Source organism: Hydractinia symbiolongicarpus, chromosome 4, assembly GCF_029227915.1.
Source record: "Hydractinia symbiolongicarpus strain clone_291-10 chromosome 4, HSymV2.1, whole genome shotgun sequence".
NCBI classification, from domain to species: Eukaryota; Metazoa; Cnidaria; class Hydrozoa; order Anthoathecata; family Hydractiniidae; genus Hydractinia; species Hydractinia symbiolongicarpus.
Window position 1 is genome coordinate 6,238,301 of NC_079878.1, and position 26,879 is coordinate 6,265,179.

General features: G+C 34.3%; 2 protein-coding genes across 2 annotated transcripts; one reads left to right on the plus strand and one right to left on the minus strand.

The window, feature by feature from the left end:
- Positions 1–1,112: 1,112 nt before the first annotated feature.
- Positions 1,113–15,641, minus strand: LOC130640978 (BMP-binding endothelial regulator protein-like). The gene is made up of 15 exons (XM_057447601.1): positions 15,017–15,641; positions 9,546–9,670; positions 9,253–9,344; positions 8,412–8,502; positions 8,245–8,327; positions 5,821–5,911; positions 5,412–5,488; positions 5,208–5,304; positions 4,755–4,867; positions 4,578–4,680; positions 4,212–4,249; positions 3,756–3,860; positions 3,116–3,167; positions 1,820–2,629; positions 1,113–1,348 (listed from the first exon to the last, which is right to left on the minus strand). Exons 2-15 carry the CDS (start codon positions 9,610–9,612, stop codon positions 1,161–1,163), a joined length of 2,007 nt encoding a protein of 668 aa, XP_057303584.1. The 5' UTR covers positions 9,613–9,670; positions 15,017–15,641; the 3' UTR covers positions 1,113–1,160.
- A 4,179-nt stretch (positions 15,642–19,820) lies between these two features.
- On the plus strand, positions 19,821–26,076 carry LOC130640980 (serine/arginine-rich splicing factor 12-like). Its single transcript, XM_057447604.1, has 6 exons — positions 19,821–19,982; positions 23,776–23,880; positions 24,727–24,830; positions 24,944–25,016; positions 25,121–25,168; positions 25,737–26,076. The coding sequence occupies exons 1-6, from the start codon at positions 19,915–19,917 to the stop codon at positions 25,948–25,950; spliced, it is 612 nt and encodes a 203-aa protein (XP_057303587.1). The 5' UTR covers positions 19,821–19,914; the 3' UTR covers positions 25,951–26,076.
- The last annotated feature ends 803 nt before the right edge of the window (positions 26,077–26,879 follow it).

Consider the following 26,879-nt stretch of genomic DNA (forward strand, 5'->3'; position numbering starts at 1 on the left):
TTGTTAATGTTTACGAAATTTTACGGAACTATTTTTGTATATGCGCACATGTTTATTGTAGGTACAAAAGCAGAATCATATGAGATAAGATGGCTATTACTAAAACTTCATACAGACTTCTGGCTGTTCTGCCACTCCTTTGTAAAAAGTCAATGTAAAAATATTTGAGGACTTTTGATGACAATGTTTAACCTTTTTTAAGAAGATGAAGGAGATAAATCTTCATATTTTACAAGTAAATTGGGAGTATTTAAGGAGATTCTAAAGGTGATGGATGCCACAAGTGAGGAAAAAATATTGCAGCACAATTAAGCATTTTAGGCATTGAAGATATTGAGTAAAAATTGAGCAAAAAGTTCTTAAAAAAATTTACTTTCAAACTAAAATTGAAAAGTTTGGAAACCCTGTACACGCACACATTCTGAGAGGCACTGAAAATATTTTTTTCATAATATTTTTTTAAAATGAAATTTAACCAATCCATAACAAATATTATGGGTTTTTTTACTTTTGTGGTTGACCACAAACACAGACAGAAATTTCCACTAAGCGCTTTGAATGACTAAAATAGCTACTTCTGCTGTTGCTTGCACAATTTGTCGTCCATATCGTTAAGTGGAAATTCAGGTTAGGGGTTGTTTTTTACTTTTTTTACCTCCAGGAAGGAGAGTGTAAAACATAATAAGTGGTGGCGCATGTTCATCGTCCTTAATGCAAAACCAAAGCATAACATCACGTGGAATGTGTTGTATAAGTTTTAAAAAAGTTGAAAAAAGTTGATCATTCGAAAAAATTAGTTCCGAAATTTTTTTAAAAAAGTTATTAAATCGCAAAAAGTTTTTAAAGCTCTAATACAAATAAGCTTTTTTCAAACTTGATATTTCATTTGAATACTATTTGGTTTTTTCCTGTTGTCATTTTAATTGAAAAATTAAGATGTATTTTTCATAAACAAAGCCCTCCAGATGCAAGCATTAGTTCTGCATTTTCTTGTAAAAGTTTTTAATCGCAAAAATATTTTCCGCAAAATGTTTTCCCCGTAAGTCATGTGAAATAGAATGAGGATAAATTGGACCTGCTTCGCAAAAAACTTCACAACAGTTAAAAAACTATTTCCTTTCCATTCCAAAAAGCATCTTCTAATTATTAAAAAAAGAATTCTATTTTTTAAAAAAAGGACATTCAAACGACATAATGCATTTCCCTTTTTCCCACACCATCCCTACAGGACATTGACAGCCTGACACACATTTCTTTTGACATGACTGTACAGAGTTCAATGAAGTGCAGGTTGGTTTGCAAGCTGACCCACATTCAGTGTAAACGCTTCCACCAGCACAAGATATATCTGGAAGAGAAAAAATTGATGTTAACTTTGTTTTAGAAAACAAATATCTTTGCCACGGAAAATTTAGCATATTTGGCAACTTGTTTAGCAACCTGCAGACCTGACACCCATCCCCAAACACTTTCCCCTCACTTAGAAACCTTCCTACTTTGTCTAAACACACTTGGAAAACATTATTTTGTTTTCAGTGTCACTACTGACGAAAACATAATAATAAGTAGAGTTTATAAAATAAAATAAAATAAAATATTAGGTGCAAGAAGGTTTTAGCTTGAAAGAACCTTTACCCTTAACACCATTGGCAACTTAAAGCCTTAACTAGATCTTATAAAAAAAGTGTACGAGGATCGTGGTGACAATAGGTAACCCGTATATCTCTGTATGGTATAAAGATACACGGCAAAAGGAAGCGCCCATGCTGCCCAGGAAATACGAAAATAAACACCATCTTTAAAATGTATACATTCTTACCACATTTTTCTTTTCGTTTCCATGACAACGTGGTTATACTTTGCGAACATTGATTAAAATAACTTCGTATGGCTCCACATTCACAGTAAAGTTGATGCGACGCGCACTGGCATACATCTGTTATGCAGTCTTGAAAATATCGATTGGAGTTTACTCTCCACTTACATATAAATATACTACGATCAGAGAATGCTCTTGTACAAACTCTATGTGCATGCTGTAGCCTCCAGCCTATACATTGTCTTTTGTCAATTTTTCTTTGTGTATTCCGACGCGTCAACATCTTACATGATTTCGACGACGTGTGTTTCCAATGGTCACCGAAATGAATTGTGTTATTCACAATGCCAATGTTTTTAATTTTAAAATCGTCAGCTGGATTTCCATTAAAGTTTCCACACAGTCCGCAAACTTTATTCATATATGTATTAGGTAAGGAAACTTCTATATAATTTACTCCATCCCATTTTATTGTAATTCCACGATCGGTATAAATAAATATATAACGTTTTGATTTTTTAATTTCTATGTATGGATAATATAAAAATGGTACTCGAACGTTTATACCACTGATTTTGACTCGATTATTTTGCTGTAAGACTATCGTTATATTCGCATAAATAAAAACAACAGTTTTTATCCAGGAAAAATAGTTATTATTTTCTGCAAAATTTCTTGTGATAACGTGAAAAGTTCTGTCGGGTGAACAATCTTTGACAAGAGTGTATTTGCACACTCCTTGGTAGGAAAACGCTTTTCCGTCAAATGTTCTGTAATGCGGGTCACCAAATGCGATGCATGTTTTTTTCACTAGAATCGAAAAAATAAAACAAACAGTTAAGGCCGCTACACATTAAGACATTCTTAACCTCAACTTCTAGCGTTTTGTATCTGGGCATGCGCAGTAGAATTTTTCTGGCTGCGACGCCTGTATTTTGGAAGTTAAGACGGACAACTTTGTAGACCGACAACTTTGTGAACAGCCAATAAAAATTCAGAAAACGCTGCCATCTTAATGCAATGAAAATGGGGCATTTGAGTGTCGCTGTTTAAACGCCGAAAGCTTTCAACATAAAGCTTTGATAAATACACAGTTTTTAGCATCGATTGTTAATCTAAAAAGTTACATGAAATATTTTTTAGCTTCCAACAAACTTTACCGCTCATTACTGCAAAAAATTATTTCAGAAAAGCCTAGGTGTTGCACAGATATGCACAAAGCTACATGAAATTCGGAAATAATTTTAAGTGTTTGTGTGTGTTAGAGGACCGATGAAATAGTACTTTGGTTTATACCTGGAAGGCATTCTAAACAGCAAGATCCAGGATGAGTACCTTGTGTGAAACCCTAAAAATAAAAATAAATTGTTGAGACTGAAAGCGAATGCGTTAAAAAAATCGAAAATAAATACTTTTAGGCAGAGATGACAAAAAACTGCATGCATGTTGCTTGAATGTTTCTTTTCTCTGTGAATAAGCCAACAATATTGTTTTAAAAAAATAGTGATCAACGAATATAAAAGAAAATGACTTTCCGTCAAATGCCAAAAAAAAGCAATTAAAAAAACTTGATCATACAAATGTCTACAGTGTCTTTAATGGCTAATAAAAAGAAAAAGCGAGAATTTAATTTAGTGAACTTTAAATGAGTCAAAGAAGTTAAAAGTATAAAAATATTGGAATTGTGTAGAACAAGTAATTATATGTTCTTCACTATTCACAGGTCTTCGCCTGAAGTTCTGCGCACGCAAACATTTCACCGTTAATTAAGTCCTTCAATTAATTAACTTCAAATAATAGAAAGACTCAAATAACCATGTCTCGGATTTTTTTTTCATTGGGCTGCATTTTTTTTACTGTTGCGAAAAAAAAAGTAGTAAAACTTAACCCTCATCACTACCATTATCATATTTGTATAGCCTTAAAATTTACTTACTTTTCCACATTTGATTTTCTTTTTACATTTTTGCTTCCTGCACATATTTCGACCATTTCTGCAGACGCAAACTGCACAACCTTTTAAATACCATTGCTCATTGTTCTGTATTAGAAAACAAATATTCAACACCTATCATAACAAATCCCTTCGATACACGAAAGGGTGGGTTAGTGGGGTGGGTTAAAGTGAGGTGAGGTGGGTTGAGGTAGGATGGGGTGGGTTGAGGTGGGGTGGGTTGAGGTGGGGTAGGGTGCTTTTAAAAGCTATGTTTAATTAAATATTCACATCGATTATTCAAAGAACTAAATTTAGTGTATATAAACTTAACCCTGTCCCTTACTTACTTCTCTTTGCTTTTAAGCACCCTACCTTTTCCCTTTTAAATGCCCCACCTAAAGTTTAGTAATATCTCAACAAAATATTTGAGTTGATGAAGCGAGGCCATTCTCTTACCTCATATTTTCTTCCATTGTATTTACAATATATTTTGTCTAAATGCAAACATAAAATTTATATACATGGGTAAAATAAAACAGTCCTTTTTTAGCTTAAAAAAACTCAACTACAAAACTAAAGGTATAATTATATCTTTAGTTATGTAGATGTTTTTTAAGGTCAAGTTTAGACAACGTAGTGATGCTAAGTAATTCAAGACTGTCTAATTAAAATACCAATAAAAACATAAGAAAACACACATATGAGAAGAGTTTCAAAGGCTAAACAATATGCTTAGTCTTGGAAGAAGCTGGAATGACCAAAAACATTACAGGAGCTAAAGTTACCCCAGGAAATAAAAAAAGAGAAAGTCGACTCAATTACTTTTGCAGACTGCACAACAATGATTGTCAGGATGTACTATATCTTTCGCATTACAATTCAGTGTTTGGCTGCATCGTTGTTCCGTGCATTGAAGTGTCCCGTTCTAAAACACAAAACAAACAAAAATGTAATTTTTACATAAAACAGTTTTAAACAATTTTAATTTTTTATATTTACCTTGCAATCGCACGTTGTGCACTTATCAACCTTATAGTTGTCGCCATTTCGGAGAAGCATTCCTTTGAAACGACAACTTGTTTCTTTGATATTAATGTAAGTTGGAGAAGAATCTATGGAAGAAAATATGGACTAAAATCAAAAACAGTAGATCGAATCACCATGAAATAAAGATTTCTTTGATATTCTGATTCAATCAACATGAAATGGAGACTTACTTATATATTAGCACTTTTAAAGTATGATTTATCAAGTATGTCGATGTAAATTAATTTTTTTTAAATGTTGATGCATTTTAAATTTTCTTCTCAAGACATATTGGTTTAGTTTATTATAGAATTAAATTTTGTCGTCAAAAGTTACGACGACCGAAAATTGTAGTCCACAGCTAAAGTTTTGTCCGCCTTCTTGAAGCAGTTTGTGATTAAATGAAATCAGTTTATTAAATTTTACCTTGGACACACTTTGAACAACATTCTTCTTCAGTTTTAACTTGCTTTGAACAATGTAGGTTAGGGCACGTTTGTTCTTGACAAATTAATTTTCCTCCCTGCATAATCAATAAACAGACACAAAAATATATCAAGTATTTGAATGGATTTACATGGACAAAGAGATCAGATCTACATACAGTTATCAATGCCTATTCTTACCTACCTCGCAAGAGCAAGTACGACATGGACCAAACTTTTTTTGTTCTTCATTAGCTATGACACTTCCGTTATAAATGCATCCTAATACAACAACACAGTGCGTTTACCGAACGTAACCATTCACTAAAGGTCGGCTTACATTGAGGTCCGAAACTGTTGTGCAACACTTGTTGCCAAACTGTTGTAGAGATAGAAAAAATCCTACCTCTACAACACTTGTACAACAATATATCATGCGCCGTTTTTTGTACAACATGTAGTTTCAACGACATCGAACAGTAACTGTTAACTGTTTTGCAACAAATTTTATCTTAGTGAAAACCAACCTTAAGAAGTATAATCTCTATATTTTTTATTCAAATACATAATAGCAAGTATTTAAACTGATGAAGTCATATCATTTACATTCTTACCCATGCAAAGTGGACAACACGAGCCAGCTATTTTGATCGGGCTAGAACATGACGTCACACATTTTGGGGACACTGCTGACACAACGCCTTCCTATAAAATGTAAACAAAATTTAAATGGCGTACGATTTCGTGCCTTCTCTTGCGGTTTTTTAAAATATTTTAATGGTATCTTTTTTACTGGATAGCAGGGTTGTTGATTGTCATTTAGGTCGAATACTTTTTTAGCATTCTTCTATCTGCAACAATCCGGCAGAAAAATTTACACGTGGTGAATTGATATTTTGTTACACGGTCTTACAATTTGCAGTCTAAGTTTCAAAACTCTAACGTTATACGATTTGAAGTTTGCGCATGTGCGCATGATGCACAAATCGAAAAAATCACCATTCGACCTGAGAGCAAAGCGGTAAAGCAGGTGGTGTCGTGGTGCAATATGCAGTTTTTTTAATCATAAGGTTCGAGTCTATTCTCGTCCCCAGACTCCTTTGAGACAGTGTCGTAGGAAGGAATTGTGTGGCTCAATTTTAGTATTTGTTGTTATGTTTTAAAAGAGCGCCAAACTCGGTGCAACGAATGGGTTTTAAAGTTGGTAAGGAAATAATCATAGTATTTCGTATTATTTTTTTCAAACAAATTATTTTCGGGGACTAAGCCCTGATGTTTGTCTCCCCAGGTCCTACGAAACTGTAAGCATGCTAATTCATGTGACGTTATCAACTAGCCGTGAATCGGCGTGTGTGGTAGGTAGGCTATACAGATCGCTCATAATGTAAAATAAAATAGTTATACTCGGAAATGAGGAAGTACCTTTAGGATGGAATTTCAAGGACGTAAACATCCTTGTACGTTGCAAATTCAAAAATTGATTGGATAATATTGAATTCAATTTGCTAGTAACAATTTTTCAGTCATACTTTCTCGTGATATCAGGTCAACATTTGATACGATCAAAAAACAAACCAGACAAAACAAAACTTATCTATTTTTTTATTTACTTTAAGCTATTGATAACCCAGAAAGCGCAATTAAAACAACAGTCAGCTGCCAACAATACAAAAATAAACGTTGTATTTACTTCGCAATAATGACAAGAATGTAATGTTTATAATGATATACAAACAATGTATATACTTGTTGGTGTTTCTTTAACAAAACTGCACGAAAGAATGAGACTATTAAACTGCTATATATTTGAAAGCTGTTTAAAAGCGGTCCTTACAACCCAAGCAGTAGAAGCTAGTTAGCTTCTTATATTAATACCTGTATTCTACCTGTTCGAAATGACAGCGCGCAACTTTATTTCAGACGTTCTGCAAAGTAATTAATTTTATGCTAAAAGGCAAACAAGAACGCATGACATACCGAAGCGAGAATTATTTATGACTAGCGAATTATCGTAGATCTTTCCACGGGATAATATCAAAATAAACTCCCCTACTCATACAAACATCCAGATACAACCTGCAATACTTAAGAAGTTCTTTTAAATATATTAAGGTGTTAAGAATGTGAGTACAACCCTCATTTTAATTAGCAGGCCCCAGTCATAAAAAATATTTTGTCGCTATATGGAGCTGTTTCGTTTTTAGAAATTAGAAAATTAATAAATTTTGAGCTTTTTTTTTTTTTTTTTGAAAAGCATATTTCGTCAGAATATGATTGTGCCAGTGAAAAAATGAATATTGTGGCTGACCTTCTGTCTTTAAGGGTGTCCGATAATTAGTGAGAAAACTTTAATGTTTTATTAGGGTAATCCATGAACTATTTTACCATTTTGCGCCTAATGCCTCCCTTTAAGAGACTACTCTTCGAAAAAAAACGCCGAGGACATTTATTTACATTTTTAAGTATACCAGTTACCTTGTGGATAAATTTTCGCGGGCAAATTTTTAATCATTTCACGGATACCGATATTCGCAGATCTTTATAATTGAGAATGAAAATGACTACTAATGAATTTTAAGTTTTAATTATAAATAAAGTTGTAAATAAACACTTTCAAGCCAAAATGTTCAAGGATTACTGTCTAGTTTGACAAAAGAGCATTGATTTGTTGAGTGGAAACGGTAAAACACTGCGAAGACAGGCGACTTTTTTGTCTCAGAATATTTTTAAACGGTAACGACAATGTAAAGGCAAGGAGACGTGTTTCCTGTGTAAACCTGGACCGTCTACTGTTCACGGGAAGTGTTGTTGGCGTCATAAATTATCATCGTTTGGCAGTTAAATAAATTTATACACAACTTCTGTCAAACATTGCTTATTGCAAAGAGAAGTGGCCGGTAACTTTCAGAACAGGGGTGGTTTGAACAAAATAAGGTCCCTTCCAACCCTTTGTCATCTCCCTACCATCGACTATTTTTTTGAGCCTAGCAAGAGAAGGTGTGGCTACTTTAAAAAAAACAAAGCAGTTTTATACTCACATTGCATTGATAAACTGTGCATTTGTCTACTTCGCTGCGCCATGTTTCTTTGTTATTATAGTAACGTCCACTTACAACGCAACCTAGCACGTTTAAAAATTACCTTAGTGAGTTAATAAATAAAGAAGTAACCTGGTAGTTAAGTAGCTACAACATGTGTGTCCTACCTTTACATCTTCTGCAGCATTTTTGAGGATCGGATTCTTGCAACCTGCATGATAGGTTGGGGCAAGTTTCTCTCATGATTTTACAAACATTCTAAATAGTTTTAAGTCACGGATTATCCACACTAGCCTGATTATCCACACTAGCCTGATTATCCACACTAGCCTGGTGCAAAAACAACCGCGTGTTTTGCTGAGGACACAACATATGTGAGAAAAGATATGTAACTTGTATACAGATCTTTGTTTTTAAAAAATATGAGATAACCCACCTCGTCGCGAGGGATATTTTAAAGCCTACGAAATGGTAACGGACTGCGCTAATTTTGAACCTTTTCTTAAGAATATCATATGCATGGAAGAGCCCTGTGGACGAAGTTGTGACACAACATGATGTTGCATGATCACTTTAAATGTTGCGTTTTTGCACATTGAGGTTAAAATTAAGGACACTTGATGTGTATTGATACTTCACGTCAACGGTTACGTCAATATAAATATTTGTTTCCTGCAATTAAATCGTATTGCGTTTAAGAGTTATTCCTACTTATATTAAAGTAAAAACATTGCATGTAATACACATTTTTGTAAGAAACAGGTTTATAATGAAACTCTAAAATTACTTTTGGCTCGAATACATGCCTATTCTGGACTGGCATCCATTTTCTGAAAAAAATATAAGTTTTTTTAAGAAACAATTTAAAAAACTACCTCTCGCCAGGATTTTTATATGATCGTACGTATGTGCATCAAAATAGTTCGCTCCTAATGTTTTCTTCTTATTCGTATGAGAAAAAAGCTACTGAAGTAGAATTTGCGTATCATTCACAAACTTATTGTATACCTTTTCTGTGCATATACATTTGAAGCATGGATTCCATTTCATAACTTGTAAAAATGCGGCTTGAAATCCAGTGCTTATACACTTCCTGAAATCTATGAAATTTAACAATTATAAAAACAAAAACAACGACAGCAACAACAACAACAACAACAACAACAACAACAAAAACAACAATGACAGCGACATCGACATCGACTTACACATGCTGCAAAATCATAATTTTAAACTATTTTAAAGGTCGCATATCGAGTTGTAAAATATTTTAAACTTCTCATTATCAAAAAATACAATACCTGTTTCTAATCTTGGTTTTGTACTAACGAGAGCAACAAAACTAATGAAGATGATTCTGAAGTCCATACGAGCTGTCGAGCAAGCATCTGGTTAACGATCCAATTTACAACATAACTAATATTCCCTGAAATAAATAACCAACATGCTCAAATATCTTCTTCTGTCATAGCTGTAATATTTGTATGTCAATTTTAAAACCATTAGTATCAATTGTGTCCACATGTTTACTTGTTTATTTATTTACATCCATTTCAACTCAATTTATTTGCTTTTTTGCAGAAGACGCGCTCTCAGAATCGCCGCATGTTGATCTAAATATATTTCATGTTTTATTTTCATAGAAAATACTTTGTATATTGTCTTTTACATGCGATTCTATAAAAAAACAAGAGCTCAATCGAAATACGTGTTCAGATTTGCAACAACAAAACACTGTTGCTTTTTAACAGATCATCTTGTATAAAAACTGAACATTATTTCATACGAAGATTTACATTCTATCGGAACATAACATGTACAGCTTAAAAAATATCAACTATCATGACGACGGGTATTGTCAGACAAAATTGTTATTTCTAAAGTTCTCTGTTAAACAAACATTTCATAAACAAGTGTCAGTCATTCCCGCAATAATATATCTGACGTATTCCAGCGCACACTAAGTTCAGGTTTGCCTCCGTTTAAGTTACTGCGCATGTCATTAATGGCGCCGGTTTGAAGATATGGAATTGTAGATTAGTTTGCATGAAAGGAGCTCATTGATAAACGCGTCGTACGTGAGACAAGACATAAAAGAGCGCAAAAGTATCTATCAGATTTTGTCTAGCCATTTCTACAAGTTGATTGCATTTTTTTAATTCCAACATCACTTTTGTCGTCATATGTTGTGCTAGGTAAAAGGACATCTTTTTGCACTGAAGCAAGTTGCCTCGTTATGCTGAGTTGATAAAAACATCTCTTCTTGGTGAACTTAATTCACTTTAATAATAAAAGAAAAAGTATCATCTTTAAACACTTAGCTCTTGCTTATGTTACGCTCATATGTTCTTAATTCAAAACGTATAACAATGCGCCATTTTTAAGGAATTAAGGGAACAGTAAACATTGAGGTCGGATGTTTTGGTGGTCTTCGTGGCTGCACTAACTTCACACCAAACATCCTATACAAGAAGTCGCTAAGTAGAGGCGGATAAAAAGGAGTTAACAAAAGATGATGCGGCTAGATAAACGAAATAATCACATTAACTTCCAAACATTTAAATAAACTGTTTGCATGATCCGGGGGAAAATCACTTGTATGTTAAATTTTGTTTATCTTACGTGAAATTTTCAAGCTATTGTCGTCTAGCGTTGCGACTCTCATATTAGAGAGCTACCTACATTCGACAACCAAACGAACCTCTAGGATAGAAGAAATCGCGCGCAGTTCTTTGTACGGTGTCATAAATACAATTTGACTTCCGCAACTTGGACGAGTACGAATAAGCGAAATATTTTAAACTTAAGATGGATAATGTGCTATTGTTTAAAACTGCAAATCGCAAATTGAAAACTTTCGTAGACATTGATGTAAACACTTAAAAAGGATGAAAAATGTTTGAAAGACATCCAATTCCTAAAGGCCCATCTTAAAACTTTGTAGAGCTCAATGTGCTGTTGTGTCTTTTATCAAATCTGAATAAAATGTAAACAAAAAAAAAGTTTAATCGCAGGTTTTGTTATTTATGCTTCTTGTGGGTTTTTTTGCCGCGGTTTTTATTTTTAGCCGCTTTTTTCAACTCTAAGCACGTGTATCTGGAAAAAATATCTGCGCAATTATCCTTAAATCATAACCACTGTGTATGTCGTCCATGCGTACGGTTTATACGTTAACAAAAAAATAACACAGTCGGGTGGGATGGATATTCCCAAAGTAGCTCTCTGTAGCAGTAAAGATGTCGTCTCTCATAACTGAATTTGTGCTTCCTATTAGCGGCATGCAAAACTACAAGATGTAATAATAAGAAAAATTACTCCCTAATTATGACTCTTTAGTTCTTTGTAGCGTGATTACAATCAAAATTGTCGGCGTATTTCTTAAAATAATACCAACTTGAGTAAAAAACTATTTTAGGGTTATTCTTTGTCGTCTGTTGGCGGGAAAAATAATTTAATCAAAGTTCACATGTGTTGTTATGTAATATGGCGTATCGTGACTTTATAATGAGTTGTTTACTGTCCATCCTAAGTTTTTGTTTCCCCATTCCTTCCTACAAGTCCTAACTAAGTCGCTTCGTCGACGAGAAAAAGTTGATGATAAACGGAAATGAATAGCCGTAGGTGGGATGTTTTGAACTAGATGCCTTTTTTATAGCAGAGAAAATCCAATTAACCTGATTTGAATATGTTGTTTTGACTAAATGCATCACAGAAACTTCGATGAAATTTAATATTGTTTATTTAGAGTATTTGAAATGAGATACCTTGGCTGCAGTATCATCTGATTGCAGACAAAGATAGGGCGGACTAAGACAGGCATGACACAAGTATCATAGACAAAGATGATAGACAAAAATGGTAGACAAAAATGGTAGACTAAGATAAGACGCATATTGCGAATTATATTACAGCAATCAGTTTCTGTTAGAGATATTTCACAACACGAATCGGGCTTGATTGTAAAAAAATTATACAGAAAATACAGTCATCTCCAGACAGGGTTGACACTGCATTCCTTAATTTTTACCCAATACATTCTTTAATGAAAAAGAGAAAATGCTGAAGGGAACTTAAACTGCTAACACTTGTTTCAAGTTAACATTGTGGATAGACAATTGGTTTTCTGCACTCAACGAAGGAGTGGGTGAAGGGTAATTTTATTCTGTCTCGTTTTTTACCTACCTTTAACTACCATGATCTAGCCCAGTTTCAGCATTACTTTACAAAAAGTTCTTTCACATCAAAGGCTTGCGCTTATCACGTCAGCAGTAACAATCGTGACAACGTGCGGCTTTTACATACGACTAATTTGACTGACGCCTTTAGGCATCAAGGAATCTTTATTCTTATCTAAAAAATGTGTATGATGAGACACAGAACCCGTTTCTTGAATTCTTAGATTTTATCGTGGAAAAATTTGCTGATATAGCGTAACTATAGAATCTTTCGCTGCTATGGAGAAAATACAGTTAAGATGCTTGTTTGTGAATATCACACATCTTTTCCTCGTTGTTCATTGCTTGTTGTCCATCCTTGTCTCCAGGGTCTTTTAACCTCTGAGACATCATTATGAATCAGCCAATATAGTCCCTGGTATATGCTGGCCACGACCATATATCAAATTAATCAAAAACACTCAAAGCCCTGGGCACGAGGTTGCTTGTTTTATTTCATGTTGTGAATTACAGAATCTAGTTTATTGGAACGTTGGGAACGTTTTTGAGAAATATTATGCACTCAGTTTCTTTTACTTGTATTGCTATTTAACGATGAAAGTATCGTCTCGCTGTCTCTGTAACATGTACAGTCAAAAGAATGGAATCGAACTAAGTTTTATAAGTAGTTACTAACGATGACTTTTATACAAAAGCATGACTGACATAGATAAATTTAAAAAAATAATACCTATATATGTTTACCATCAATATTTCCTACAATCGTAATGAATATTCGAACACAGGTGGAAAATGACAATCGACGCTGTGTACTTCGTAATTTTTTAACGTCATTTATATATGAGAGGGGGGCGGGTTTAATAAAAAAGTTTGTCGAGTTGCTTCCCAGTGACAAGTAGACTCGTTCCTATTTCAGGATATCCGATTTAATCTAATGTATTAATAACTTGAAATAATATTTTCTTCTGTTGATACCTTTAAGTCGTGTATTAATCCATGCCGGAAGAAACGCTAGTGAAGAGACAGCATTAACATAATGTTTAGCTAGCATGTTAAAAGTTAGTCACAGACAGACAAGATTTATTCATAGACGGAAGAACAAACTTTGTATTGATCTCTTGAAATTTCAACTGTGATATTATTTGTAGTTTACTCGCCGTCACCCTCGTTACCAGGTCCTCGACACAGAAAATAAAATGTCCTGAGAATGAGGTTGCTTGTTGTTAGTGTAAGCGTTCTTACGAAGCAACAATCCTTGGAAGGCTTGTGTGGGGAAAATAGCTTCCATTTTATTCAGCAATAGCTCTAAAAGCGTTGGGAACACTATTTTTTGCACCTTAACACATTATTTAAATAGCGCCTATAATAACCTATAATAAGGCAGTCGTAACCACGCTGAGGCCTCCATTTTACCATTTTACCCCCTTAAATTCAAAACCAATTTGTTGCTTTCAAAAGTTCATTTACCTAGTTTACATTTTCTTAAGGACTATGTTGACGAAACCTGCTGTCAATATGGCTCGACACCCCTTCATTTTCGACAGCGTTCAACTCAAGAGTGACGGAAATACTGTGGACGCTTCTATTAAGAGTAGGACATCTTTTATTGTCACCTTATTTTCACGTTTAAGAAGCCATAATTTTTAACTCCAAAAATGTTTTTAGTAGCTCCGTACTTTGTCAGCTGATAATTTTGTTTTTTAAATTTGTCGAAATTTAGAGAGTTGCGGCATGCAATTACTTTACATCATCTAAGCCCCCATGCTTCTTATCATAAACATGTTTCTTAAAAAACGGGACAATGCTGAAAAAGAATGACGAAAATTATTTCATCACTGAAGTTTTTATTCTTGACTTCTCTACTTTCAAAATGAAATTCCTCAAAACAAACAAGTACTTTGCAAGTTTTATGCATTTTATCTGTTATTAAATTCTAGGCCTGTCTAAAAGAGGCGGCTACTGAGGATATAGAGAAACCAAAAAAAATAACGAATCAGAGAACGATCAATTTACTTTAGTAATTTTAATTTTGTAAAGTGGAGATAGTTATTGATTCTTAACAATCCTTGGATGAGAGTTGATAATTAGCATAATCAGTATGCATAGTAGATGTTCTTTTTTAAAAAGCAAAGCTAATATCAGAGACAGCTGTAGCGACGCAGTTAAACCATATGTCGGAAATGTAAGGAAAATGATCGTAGTGAGACCTATCCTTCTAGGTGAAACGAATGTATTGACTTTTTTTAAGATGATGAACTAAAATTTACCGCTTTTTCAGGAAACTTGGTTTTCATAATAAAAAGGCAAATTGGCTTTCGCTAACTCAGCTGGAATGTTTTCAGTGTAGCTAGCTAACGTTGTTTCAATTCTTCAAAATAGCCGGTGTAATCTTGTGATCTAGTTCAATTTTTTTTGCAGTCTCAAAAATGCTTCTGTAAGTTAAGTAAGAATAAAAATAAGCATTCCTTTCATCATATGTAAGGAGGAAGTGTGGCAAAAGTGTGCGTGTGTGTGCCGGGGGAAGGTGAGGGTAATCACCTCCTTGATATATAATTCACTGTAGCTTTCAAAAACGTTAAGCCAAAATGACAGCTCACCTGAATTTTTGACATCTAACTGTTTTGCACATAACGTTTTGACATATAAGTAGCTAATTCCTTCAAACTATGATTTGCGATAGTTACTTCTGATATCATCGATTTTAAAAAAATTCAGGATACTTATAGGCCATAAATCTAATTCTTTTAGAACCGTTCATTACCTTAATAACCGGCAGATTAATAAAGTAATAGAACTTAACTATTCTGACGCCGCAAACTAATCAGATACAACCTAGTTACCAGATCACATCTTCTATTTTTGTTTATATTTCTAACGATACTAATTAATCATAACGGCATAAAATAGGATTTATAACATTTTCTTTGGAGAGGGATTATGACCTTTTTTTGCTTACAATATTCTCCTTACGGCACACGAAATTAAATTGTATTTATAACTTAAAATAGAATTTTTATTACAAAAAAGAAAAAAAAATGTCTGAGTAATAAGCCTTTTCATGTAAAAAGAAAAAACGTTTGTGTAAGAGTATTTATGCTCAAAATAAAATTTCAAAAACAAACATTACGCCCATCTTTAGTGAATAACCAAAAGAGATAAAAATGAGCACAAAACTAAGGACCAGAATATGTACGACGAGCGAACCTGTAGAACCAACCGGTGGATTTTGTTACGGCCTAACACCTAGTTTAAATTGAAACCATAAGTCGTTAATCCTCGGTCTCGTTGCATAAAAGTTAAAGTCGTTATCTCTGTATGATCCGACTGTCAGTTTCGCCATCCATGTGTCATTATTTCCTCTTGTCCTTTGTAATTCTCCATCTTGTTGTTGTGGAGACGATCGTTGAAAGGGAGATCGATGATGCTTTCATCTTAAATTAAATTTGAGACCAAAAGAACCTCGGCCTGAAGGGTTCTTGCAAGTAATTGCTAGTGGCTTTGACATCAAAAAACCCTGAGGACGAGGATAAGACCGAACAAGTAAATATAATTTCCCGCCTTAAAAATGTGGAAATTTCTTTGTAGCAAATAAAGATCGTGTTTAGATGTGTTTCTATTTCTGTACCTTCCATATTATATAAATCTCATTGCCAGATATTTTTTCCTTCAATGAGATTATGTTATATGTTGAATATAATATTCGTTACTTCGTATAGTCAGTAGTAACCTAGTTAACAAAAAGTAGTTCCGATGTTGGATTTGTGTCTTTTTTTTTACATAACCGTAGAAACGCTGATATTCAAATATTTATACAATTTCCTTATCTCTTTTTTCATACCGGGACGAGATAACTTTTTTTCTTTTTCGCCGTTCTGAAATCGAAAAAGAAAAAGTCCTGAGGTTAAGGTTGTTCTTCTTATTTCAATCACTCTCTTAGTTTCAATACATGGCGATCTTTTAATTGTGAATAGGTTGAACAAACTTTTCAAGAAACCCATTGAGATAAATTTACGGTTGAAGTTGGAACATTTAGAACCCAGGGTTTCTTATTGGAAACTTGCATCTGAAATAATAAAGTTTTATTGTTTGATAGTATCCTTATGTGTTAAAAATGTAAACAATTTGATGCCATTACCATATTAGGTATGCTCTCTTTGTTTATAGCGTCATTTTTTTTACAAAAAATATAATTGGTCAATTTGTTCCCGGCTTCTTCTTTACTTTTCTGGTATGTCAAGTGCATTACACAGAAGCAAAGAAAAAGTCTTAGAAACATGATTGTTAATAGATTTTATCTTACTGTGGAAAGTTTATCATTTCTTGAACATAATAGTTTAGTAGGCGACGTTTCGGGAGATCCTTCTCCCATCATCGGACAAAGTAAAATGATGTTGAGCATGTATTTATATAATTGCAGAGGATCAAAATTCATAAAAATTAACCAATCAGAAACGAGCTGATAATTACAGTTAAATACAGTAATTAACATTTTCGGACCTGGATGTAGGTAACTACTTCTTTTGTAGGGCTGGTAACCAAATCTCAGGAAGTTGATACGAGATGCTGTTTATGTGTTTGTTACGTTCTACACTGTTGATGGTTTCTTTAATCTTCCTGGCCGTTGTTCTGGATTCTCTGTCAATGATTTTCTTCTCATCCCAATTAAACTGATGACTTCTGCTGCAGCTGTGGTCCGCAATTTCGTTTTTCTTCACATCTCCGTTTCTCACTGCGCGCATATGTTCTTGTACTCTTTCCACAGTAATATGAATACTGAACAGACAAACCGAAATAATATCTTCAATAATAGGTTTTATCCTGTTTGCGTTATACATCTTTAGTATGCAAGGTATTTCTATACTCATACTAAATTCACGCAATTTGAACTCCTCAAAGTTTTTACTTGTTAAAAATGTGGCTAATAGTTGATAAGATCAGCATGGCCATTTTTCTCGAATTTCAGGATCTGATATTTTCCGTTAAAGGGCGACCTTTTACTTCTGGTTAGTCATATCTGAATGTAAAGTTGTTTGGGTTATTATCGTACGCAGAGGATGGACATGCTACACAGGATCTCTTACTTTTAGTGATTAACGTTGTCCTTTCTGTGTCTTTTTCAAGCTGAACTGCGATAGTTCAAATATGATAACGCAATTCTTTTTGAAGATTTCAATGTTCCCGAAATGAATGAATTTATGAAACGTTTTGACACACTGAATTAATTTTTTTTGATATTATAATAGATCATACATGCGACAAATCGACCACAAACCCTCTTGTATTGATCATATATGGGTGTCCAATAAACGTAGTTTTCATCATACCTGCGCCGCGGAAGGGGGGTTATCCGATTTTCAGAAAAAGACAATATTGTTTTTGAATGCAGGGATATCGAAAACGGATCCGTGGTCTATCAAATATCGTAGTTAGAAAAAACTTTAATGAGATTCTTTTCAAGGATAGTATTCAGAGCTTCGTGCAAAATAATAATATAACTGTTATATGCATCATTCGTTAAGGGATTGAAGCAGCTTATGAATCAACATGCTTCAATGAAGAAGAGATATTACAAAATAACTAGTCACTATTTATGACAAACAATTCAATTATATTGAGATCTAAAAAGAAGAACCGATACAATAGATCCGTGTATTGAAAATTGGAACGATATTCAGTTGTAATGAAAAGAATGTGTACGACTTATCAGAGGCGCGAGAAAGAATTACTTTTTATGAAAAAGCTATCCGACAACAAAACATTTGGGAAAGCTGTTAAACCAAATTGCAAGCAAGAAAACGGTCAGTGTCGTAATAGAAGAAAATAGTAAAGTGGATGTTGCAAACAAAATAAACGATCATTTTGTCAACATTACGTCTACGTTAAATGTAAATGATGTTCCGCAGAGTATGGCTGCACAGTTTTTACATAACGAAACTAAAAGTATCATTATGAAGCATGAAAACCATCTGAGTATTATATCAAAATAAACATTCCGACATCAGAAATAAAAATGAATTTTCACTAGTATTTAAACTAGTGTCATGGACAAGTATATACATCAGTTAAAAAATAACAAAAGCGACACCAGAAGGTGATATACCATAGAAGATATTTAATCAGTTTTCCGACATTTATGCAGAAAAAAACCTGACGCAGACGTTAACTAGATCTATTCTCTGTTATCTAGAGAAAATCAATTTCCAGAACAGTTGAAATCTGCTGATGTAAAACATGTATATAAAAGTGCTGACAAAGCATCTAAGCTTAATTACAGACCTTTTAAGTAGACTTCCAGCTATGTCTAAGGTTTTTGAAAAAAGATGTTTGATTAGATCCACACATTTATGACACTCTTTTCTCGGGGTTTGAAAAGGGCTATAGTAGTAAACATCCACGCATGATTAAAATGTGTCACAAATATCTGGACCAAGGAAGGGTTGTTTAAAAGTTGCACATGGACTTAAGTAAAGCCTTCGCCTATGAAAACCATAGATTACTTTTAGCTAAGCTTTATGCGTACTGTTTTTCGTGTAGTGCTTTCTCTTCTATAAAAGCCTATCTGAGTGAGCGGTACCAAAGGGTAGGTGTGGAATGGATTCTTTAGTTTCTTTGAATTTATAGTCATGTCAAACAGATATGCTAGATCACCAAATACTTTCTTATAACTTCGAAATCTGGGTAGGGGACAATGTGTTTTGGATGTTTTTTTTTTATCAATAATGGACTACAACTGAATGCGTCAAAATGCAAGTTCGTTATTTTTGGAAAACCACCCAGTCTACCAGATACTTAAATTTGGGTAATGTTGAATTAAAAGAAAAAAAACTCTGCAACTTTGATCATGTTAATAAACTCTGTAAGGGAGCTTGAAGAGAACTATAATGTCAAAATTGAGGCCTTATCACGTATAACACATTTTACGTTGACTTTTAAACTTTAACTTCTAAAAAAATATGTTTTTTAGTAGCAATTTCAACTATTGTCCCCTGATTTAGGGTTTTTTAAGTAGATCTTTTCTCTCTGCTCCAACCAAAGTTAATCGTGTTTCACCAGGACTCGATGCTTCCCTAGAAATGCAGTCAGGAAAATATGTTTATTGCTGTCAGCTATTGTTAAAGAAGGTTTATAAAGCAATCAATGGCTTATCTACTTGTTACATGAAAAGTGTAAAAATATTTTATACAACTTTGGATCTGCTTGTATTATACAGCGAAATAGGGCTGCACAAGCGTACGGTTACAAACTGATCCTTACATATTGCGACCGCCCCGGATAAAATCTTCGTGATGCGATGGTTTTACGCCCATAATTTACAAAAATACAAGTTGGCTCTTATACTATAATTTGTATTCTTGAGATTTTGTTATAGACACGCTTCGGGGGTATACTCGCCTATTGCTGTCTTTAAACTTTGTTCTTCTCGGTTTCCTTTCTTTCTGCCATTTCGTGGCGAACAAGAGTTGTTGTGTTGTTCAAATCTAAAGAATTTATAGTCATGTCAAACAGATATGCTAGACCACCCAATACTTCCTTATACCTTCGAAATCTAGGTAGTGGTACGAGGTAAGATTTTCCTGCTATATAATTTATATCTCTGATGCTTTTCGGAGCAACTTTAAAATTATAATTTAAAAATAAAATATGCAACACAGATACTTACACAAATGAATAAAGAACAAGAATTTTCGAGCATTATATAAAATCTGAGGCGCAGATCATAATTTAAAGCAAAATAATTTTAAATCATCATATGATAGTTACAATCCAGATACAAAGATATGCACTTTTAAATAACAGGAATTTCTAAGCATCATATAAGCATCATACAGTGGCGCCGTAGATTAGTGGTTATAGCTCTCGTACTCTGTGCGGGAGACCGGGGTTCGATTCCTCTTGACGGCGATTCAACATGGGCGAGTGAATGTTACCATAGCCCCGGGTTAACCCAAGCCATGTGAGGGAAATTGGGAAGATGGCACACTGTAAATAATAATAATAATAATAATAATAATAAATATTTAAAGTGGCTAGCCCAGAAAATCACAAAAACCTATAGTTAGTGGATTGTTTCCACTGGGGGCCACTAGAACAAAAAAGAAACAAAAAATGATAAACCTTAGACTGCCTCAGCTCAATCAAACATAGTAACATTTATAATCTGTGAAAATTGAAAAGAAAAAGAATAAAAAACAAAAATTAAAAAATTCAAAAGTGATCTCCATTAGAATTTGCCAAATACATTAGAGATGGAAGTCTTAAACGAAAGCAGACTTCCATCACAGGTCACTTGGTCTGGAAGATTATTCCACACTTTTGCAGCTCTAAATGGGAAGGCTTTTTTGCCAAATTCCGTGTTGACCAAGGGAAGTGTGAACCTGTTTTTTGAAGCTCCTCTTGTTTGATGATTATGACAGTTTTTTGTCAAAAGGAATTTTGAGCGCATGTAATCAGGAGCAATGTGATTCATGGCTTTGAAAACTAATATGGCATCGTTTTTGATGAGTAAATTATTCATTGAATATTCCCTCTCTTTCCCAAGAAAGGTACGGACACATTTTAATCGTTTTTCTAGTTTTCCCAATCTACCTTGGGTGGCACAAGCCCATGCCGAGGAGCAGTAGTTGAAATATGGCATGACAAGTGCATTAATTAAAAGGTTTTTTGTGTGAGGTGTTAAACAGGATGCAATGGTTCTAATTTTAGAATATTTAATTAGTATTTTTCTATTTATGTCATTAATGTGCTTTTCCCATTGCATTTTTTGATCAAATGTTACCCCAAGATATTTAACTTTTTCGCTCCTCTTCAAAGGAATACCCATATAGTTGATAGTTTTGTTCTCAACTTTTTTTAACTGGCTGTGGTTGCCGAAAAAGATTGTTTCAGTTTTGTCCGTATTAATAGTCATTTTGTTATTATTCAGCCAGAGGTCGACTTGCGAAAGTTCTAACTCAACCTGGGAGACAAGGGTATCCAAGTTTTTATGAGACGAAATAATTATTGTATCATCCGCATATAGATGGTGGTAGTTTGAATTGATGACAGATTTTAAGTCATCAATATACAAAAGAAAGAGCAGGGGCCCCAACACAGATCCCTGCGGCACCCCAAAAGCGTCTTCATGAAGCAGATCTGATCCTGTGTCGTTTACAAGAGTCAGCTGCATTCGGTCCGTTAAGTAGGACTCGAACCAGTCAAAGGCAGCATCTCTGATGCCAAAACACCATAGTTTTTTTAACAAAATTTTATGATCAACAGTGTCAAAAGCTTTTTTAAGGTCAATGAGCACAGCACAAACAAAGTTATGTTGGTCGAGCTCAGTAAGAATAAAATCAGAGACATCGACTACTGCAGTTTCTGTGGAAAAGAGTTTTCGAAATCCGGACTGTCTGTCATTCAGGAAGTTGTGCTCAGAAATAAAATGAGACATTTGCTCATGCACTAACTTTTCAAAAATTTTCATAGGAATTGGCAAAATGGAGATAGGCCGATAATTAGTAGGATCTGTTTTATTGCCACTTTTAAAAATAGGCGAGACCCTTTTAGTCTTCCAACATTTAGGTACATAACCAGTAAATAAAGATTTGTTGAAAAGACTTGATAAATAAATACTTAAAACTGACGAACCTGCTTTTAGCAGTCGTGAACCAATTCCGTCCAAGCCTGTAGCTTTATTAAGTTTTAGTGATCTAATTATTTTTTCGACACTTTTGGTCTCAATACGAGCCCACCGAAAATCGTGTCCGCTAACAGGTGGATTAACATTAGTAGTGTCAGAAGAAAATTTAGAGGCTAGTTTGGCACCAACACTGACAAAAAATGAATTGAATGTGTTGGAAATTTCTTTTGGGTGAGAAGTTTCTGTACCATCGTTTTGGACTACTCGTTTTATCGAGGTAGTATTGCCTGACTTATCAGGAACCAGTTTTTTTAGGGTTTTCCAAAGTTGTTTTGGCCGTTTTTGAAAGTCCTGCAAAACGTCATTATAGTACTCGTTTTTGAGTCGATTTTTGAGACCTATTACCTGGTTCCTTTTTTGTTTGAAAGCTTCCCAGTCTATGATGGATTTTGTTTTTGATGCTTTCCGTTTCAAGAAGTCTCTTTCTTTGATGGCTATTATTAATTCATCAGTGACCCATGCCTCAACACGGCCAGAAAATCTATGTGTTTTGAAAGGGGCATGTTTGTCAGCCACTGTTTTAACATTTTTATTCAGTTTCTCACATGCTTTATCAAGGTCATCATAATTATTAAAATATGACCAGTCTAAATTCCTGAGGTCCTTCAGAAAAGCCTCTTCACTGAAGTTCTTGTAGCTACGAACCTTGCATGTTTTAGGTTCAAATTTTGGCCTTTTGAATTTTCTGATCACATAAACTAAATTGTGATCACTGATGCCTAAATCCATGACACCAGTTTTAGAAATACAAGGGGGCTAAATAGAAGGAGGGGGCTCAAAAGATGAATTACGGTATGTGTGCTTTTCATTAAAAACAAAACGCAGCAAGAAAAGTTATCTCAGAAAAACTTGTTTTCCCCATTTATAAACTCTTATAAAGGTGTGATGTTTACCACCTACGATCACAAAACAAGCTGATATGGAATGTTGTTTTCCTGAATTATCGTAAATGTGTATTGAGTTTGTGTGGCACAAAATGAGCATTAAATACTTTAGGACTTAATAGGTATAGGTATTTTAAATTATCATTTTTTAAGATTCTTCAAGGTCAAATTGCAATGGGAAAAGCGTCACTTGAAAGTGTCAAATTTTTTCCTGACCTTTTAATTCTACAGTGTTTAAAGTATAAACCTAACAATTGTGTGATTGCTACTTTGAAAATCTAGACAGTCTTGCTTTTCTAACAACTTAATGATCACACACTCAGGGTTTAGGATCATTGTAGTTCTATTGTGAAGAAAAAAAGAACTAACAGAAGTCAATCCTGACAAACTAGCTGATGCAGTATTGTTTCTCATAAACCATTCTCAGAATTTCAGATAAATTTGAGGCCAGACTGGAGAACAAAGGGAAAATTAGGGGTTTCCAGGACCAGATTTTTGCATGTGTTATAATAGATAGATATGCATATTTTATATGGCTAGCCTAACAAATATCAAGGGATATACCTTCTCTATTATTTCTGAAAGAGGCCATGGCTTAGATGGGGAGTCCTACATTATTTTATGCACATTTTGAGCTATGCAGACCCAATCAGGCTCTGCGCCCTACCATAGGTGCAACATCCAACGCCCCACACCAGTGTGCCATCTCCCGAATGAATGATAAAGCCTAATAACCAATGAAGCCTAATCATGTTTTGAATCCCCTATGTTACCAAAGTTATTTTGTTTTTAGACCAGAAGACTTACGACGAATCTTTGCCAAGTATGGTCCTATTCGTGATATCTATATACCACTAGACTACTACACTCGAGAAGTTCGTGGATTTGCTTATGTTCAATATCCTTTTCACTTATATAGGTTATTGATACTTTTTAAACATTTTAAAATTTTGGAGTAAACCTTTAAATTAACTTTTAAGAAGGCAAATTGAATCTTTGCAATATTTTGACCTGAAAAGATATTTTTTACTGCAAACTACCATAAATGTCACAAGTATATACATTTCTTTAGGAAAGTGTTCTTAGTTTGATTATGCTATAAACTTTAGGAAAAATGTGTGAGTGATAAAACAGTAAGATCGGGCCATATTTTGTAGTTAGCCCTAATCACTAAAATTTCCTCCAATAAAGTGCATTTTCTGATGTGCGTTTGTGTTTGTTTTAGTTTTGAATTGTGTTCTGTGAGTTGAGACAAGACATAATCAAGTTTCTTCTGACAGATGCAAACACACCTAAGTGCTAAAAGTCAGTCCAAGATCCAAAGACCCAAGACAAAGCTGTCAAAATAAAATCCTACAAGCATTCTTATAGAGACCAATTCCTATTTTACAGATTTGAGAGAACAGAGCTTCTTACAGACAAGCCAAAGTCCCCATTCACAGTATACAGTGTTCCTTAAGGTGCAGTCTGTCTGCAAAGGTCCGTCTCAAGACTCAAGAAATTTGAGCCGTGAGAAAGAAAGAAAAAGTATACACAGATTTGATCCCCAGAATTTTACAGAACTACAGTATTTTATTCATACAGAATTTAAGTAGAACAAGTCAAGCCAAAGCCTTAAGTAAGACCTTTTCAAGTACAGATCATGCAAGTGGGATAGCCAGGTAGTTGTCTTATTCTATGATATTCAGTTAACGTAAACAGGTAATTTGTTAAGTGTGTAGGTTTCTTAACCGTAAGTTTCCACATATGAGGATATAAGAGATGCTGAAGATGCCTTACATTACGAACAACGTACAAGACTTCTAGGAAGAGAACTCGATGTTCAATACGCTGAAGGAGATCGAAAGAGTGAGTTCATGCCACCACAGATCTTTATAATTAACGATGTTAGAGTTGGTTCCATGTAGCAGTAATAATCACAGACATGCCTTTTAATAAACTTGCGATTTTTTATATTTAAGCGCCTGGGCAAATGAGAACGAAGGAGGATACAGGTTCCTACTATGGTGGAAGAGGTGGTGGAGGTTATGGCGGGTGAGTTAAAAAGATTGCTACTAGGAAATTAAATTCGTCGTTTTAAGCATAAATATTTTTTCTGGCTCTGCTTTTGCATTGTGTGATGTTTTGTTTTGTGCTAGGAGACGAGGAGGTAGATATTCAAGAAGTCGTAGCAGAACACCACCTAGGTGAGAGACGCTTTTTTGCTCTTATTATCGTTCTACATGAAAAGAAGGCTTCTTCCATTTAACTTTCTAATCGTTTTTAAGATAAACTCTGCTTAGGTTTTGCTTAATTTGTGACGGTTTTTACGCGTAATTCTGAAAAAAAAAACAGTTCGCAACATTAAACTCATGAAAGGTGAATAATTTCAAAAAAGCAGATTAAATCGTCATAAAAATTGATCAGAAACAATCGCTATTTTACGCACTATGGCGTCAGGAATTAATTAATTGTCACGAATTTCACAGATTTTATTTCGCGCGAAAATTAATTCTCCAGATATTTATATTTTTTTAAACTATTTACAACAATTTTTGCCTTTGCTTTACCAAGTACATATGAATATATTTTTTCCTCGCAGAACATTAGGACTTGCTAACTTGATAGTAGTAATAACTTGATAGTTAGTATTCATTTTTTTTTCATTGTGTTTCACGACTCTGCAACTGTTAAAATCGCACGGTTTTTCTTCGGCAACATGTAATTTATGTTGTGGTACTAAACTTAAAAATTCTTTTATTTTCTCTTGTGCAGGAGACGCAGACGAAGTCCATCACGCTCACGATCACGCTCTCGATCAAGAAGCCGAGGGAAAAGAAGAAGTCCATCACGAAGCCCGGTACGCCGTTCAAGATCACCCAAGAGATCAGCCTCGCCGAAGAAGTCACGTAGTAGCAGCCGTTCGAGATCAAGATCGCGGGAACAACGTTCGCGTTCACCTTCGCCGAAGGAAAACGGGAAAGACTGATGACAACGCGTTTTATTGATTGATTGTTGATTTTATAAATTTCTGTCATGACAATTTGTTAAAGAGAAAGTTGTTTAATCTAACGATTACGCCTGTATATAGTAGTGCTAACAAAGCTTTTTAATAGTTTTTTGTTTTTTCTACATAAATGTAATGCAAATCTATCCTTTCAGTGAAACGAGGTTTACAGGAATGCTGTGCTGTAGTAGGTGGTTTATAACTACCAGTCAAAAGTTCCACGAGAAGTTGCTCTTCGCAGCTACCATTTTTTGCTCAAATACAGCGAGCATTTTAATATAGAGATCTTGCTTTCGCAGAGAAGGTATATATTAGTATTCTATGAAATACACTTAGACTCGCGTACCCGTGCGATAGTACAAATTTACTGATTCTATCTGGCTCAATTTCTATGTAAGCCGTATGAGGATAGATCAGCCCAACAAATGATTTTAATTCCTTGCAAATGCAGAAATTACCTCAATGGTACAAATTATTTGCGAGATGTATGGTCCCGAGATGCATTATTTTGCGGAAAATATTTTTGCATATTACTACATTGTTCCAAAATTTGCAGAGTTTATAGCATAATATAGACATGATAAATAAAAATTGAAAAAAAAAACTGAGCTAACCCACAAATTTTGAAGTTGTTCACTCTTCCATAAAATAACCCAAAAATAATTTTTAAGTTAACTTCCCCAAGCTGATCACGTTCAAAATGAAAATTCAAAATGAAAGTCCCCAGGACCTGCTATATCCTTTGTATGTTTGCTGATCAACTTTTGTGCAGCTGTTGCGCAGCAAAATTTAGGATATTGGAAACCAAGCTTAATACGCTGCATTATTTTGCCTTTCGATTTGCGTGAAAACTGGGGAATATAAGCAACACCGCCTCGCAATGTAACTTACGCGTGCAATTCATCACCGAG

What these genes read in the sequence shown, in the direction of transcription:
- LOC130640978 (XM_057447601.1), bottom strand. Translation starts at nt 9,612, where the DNA reads ATGGACTTCAGAATCATCTTCATTAGTTTTGTTGCTCTCGTTAGTACA. An exon ending in AATGTATATGCACAGAAAAG is followed by an intron (nt 8,503 to 9,252) that starts GTATACAATAAG and finishes AAAACTATTTAG; the next exon opens with AATGTTTGTAAAATCATGAG. An exon ending in GCACAACGTGCGATTGCAAG is followed by an intron (nt 4,681 to 4,754) that starts GTAAATATAAAA and finishes TTTGTGTTTTAG; the next exon opens with AACGGGACACTTCAATGCAC.
- LOC130640980 (XM_057447604.1), top strand. Translation starts at nt 19,915, where the DNA reads ATGTCAAACAGATATGCTAGACCACCCAATACTTCCTTATACCTTCGA. An exon ending in CGTGGATTTGCTTATGTTCA is followed by an intron (nt 23,881 to 24,726) that starts ATATCCTTTTCA and finishes GTAAGTTTCCAC; the next exon opens with ATATGAGGATATAAGAGATG. An exon ending in GGTGGTGGAGGTTATGGCGG is followed by an intron (nt 25,017 to 25,120) that starts GTGAGTTAAAAA and finishes GTTTTGTGCTAG; the next exon opens with GAGACGAGGAGGTAGATATT.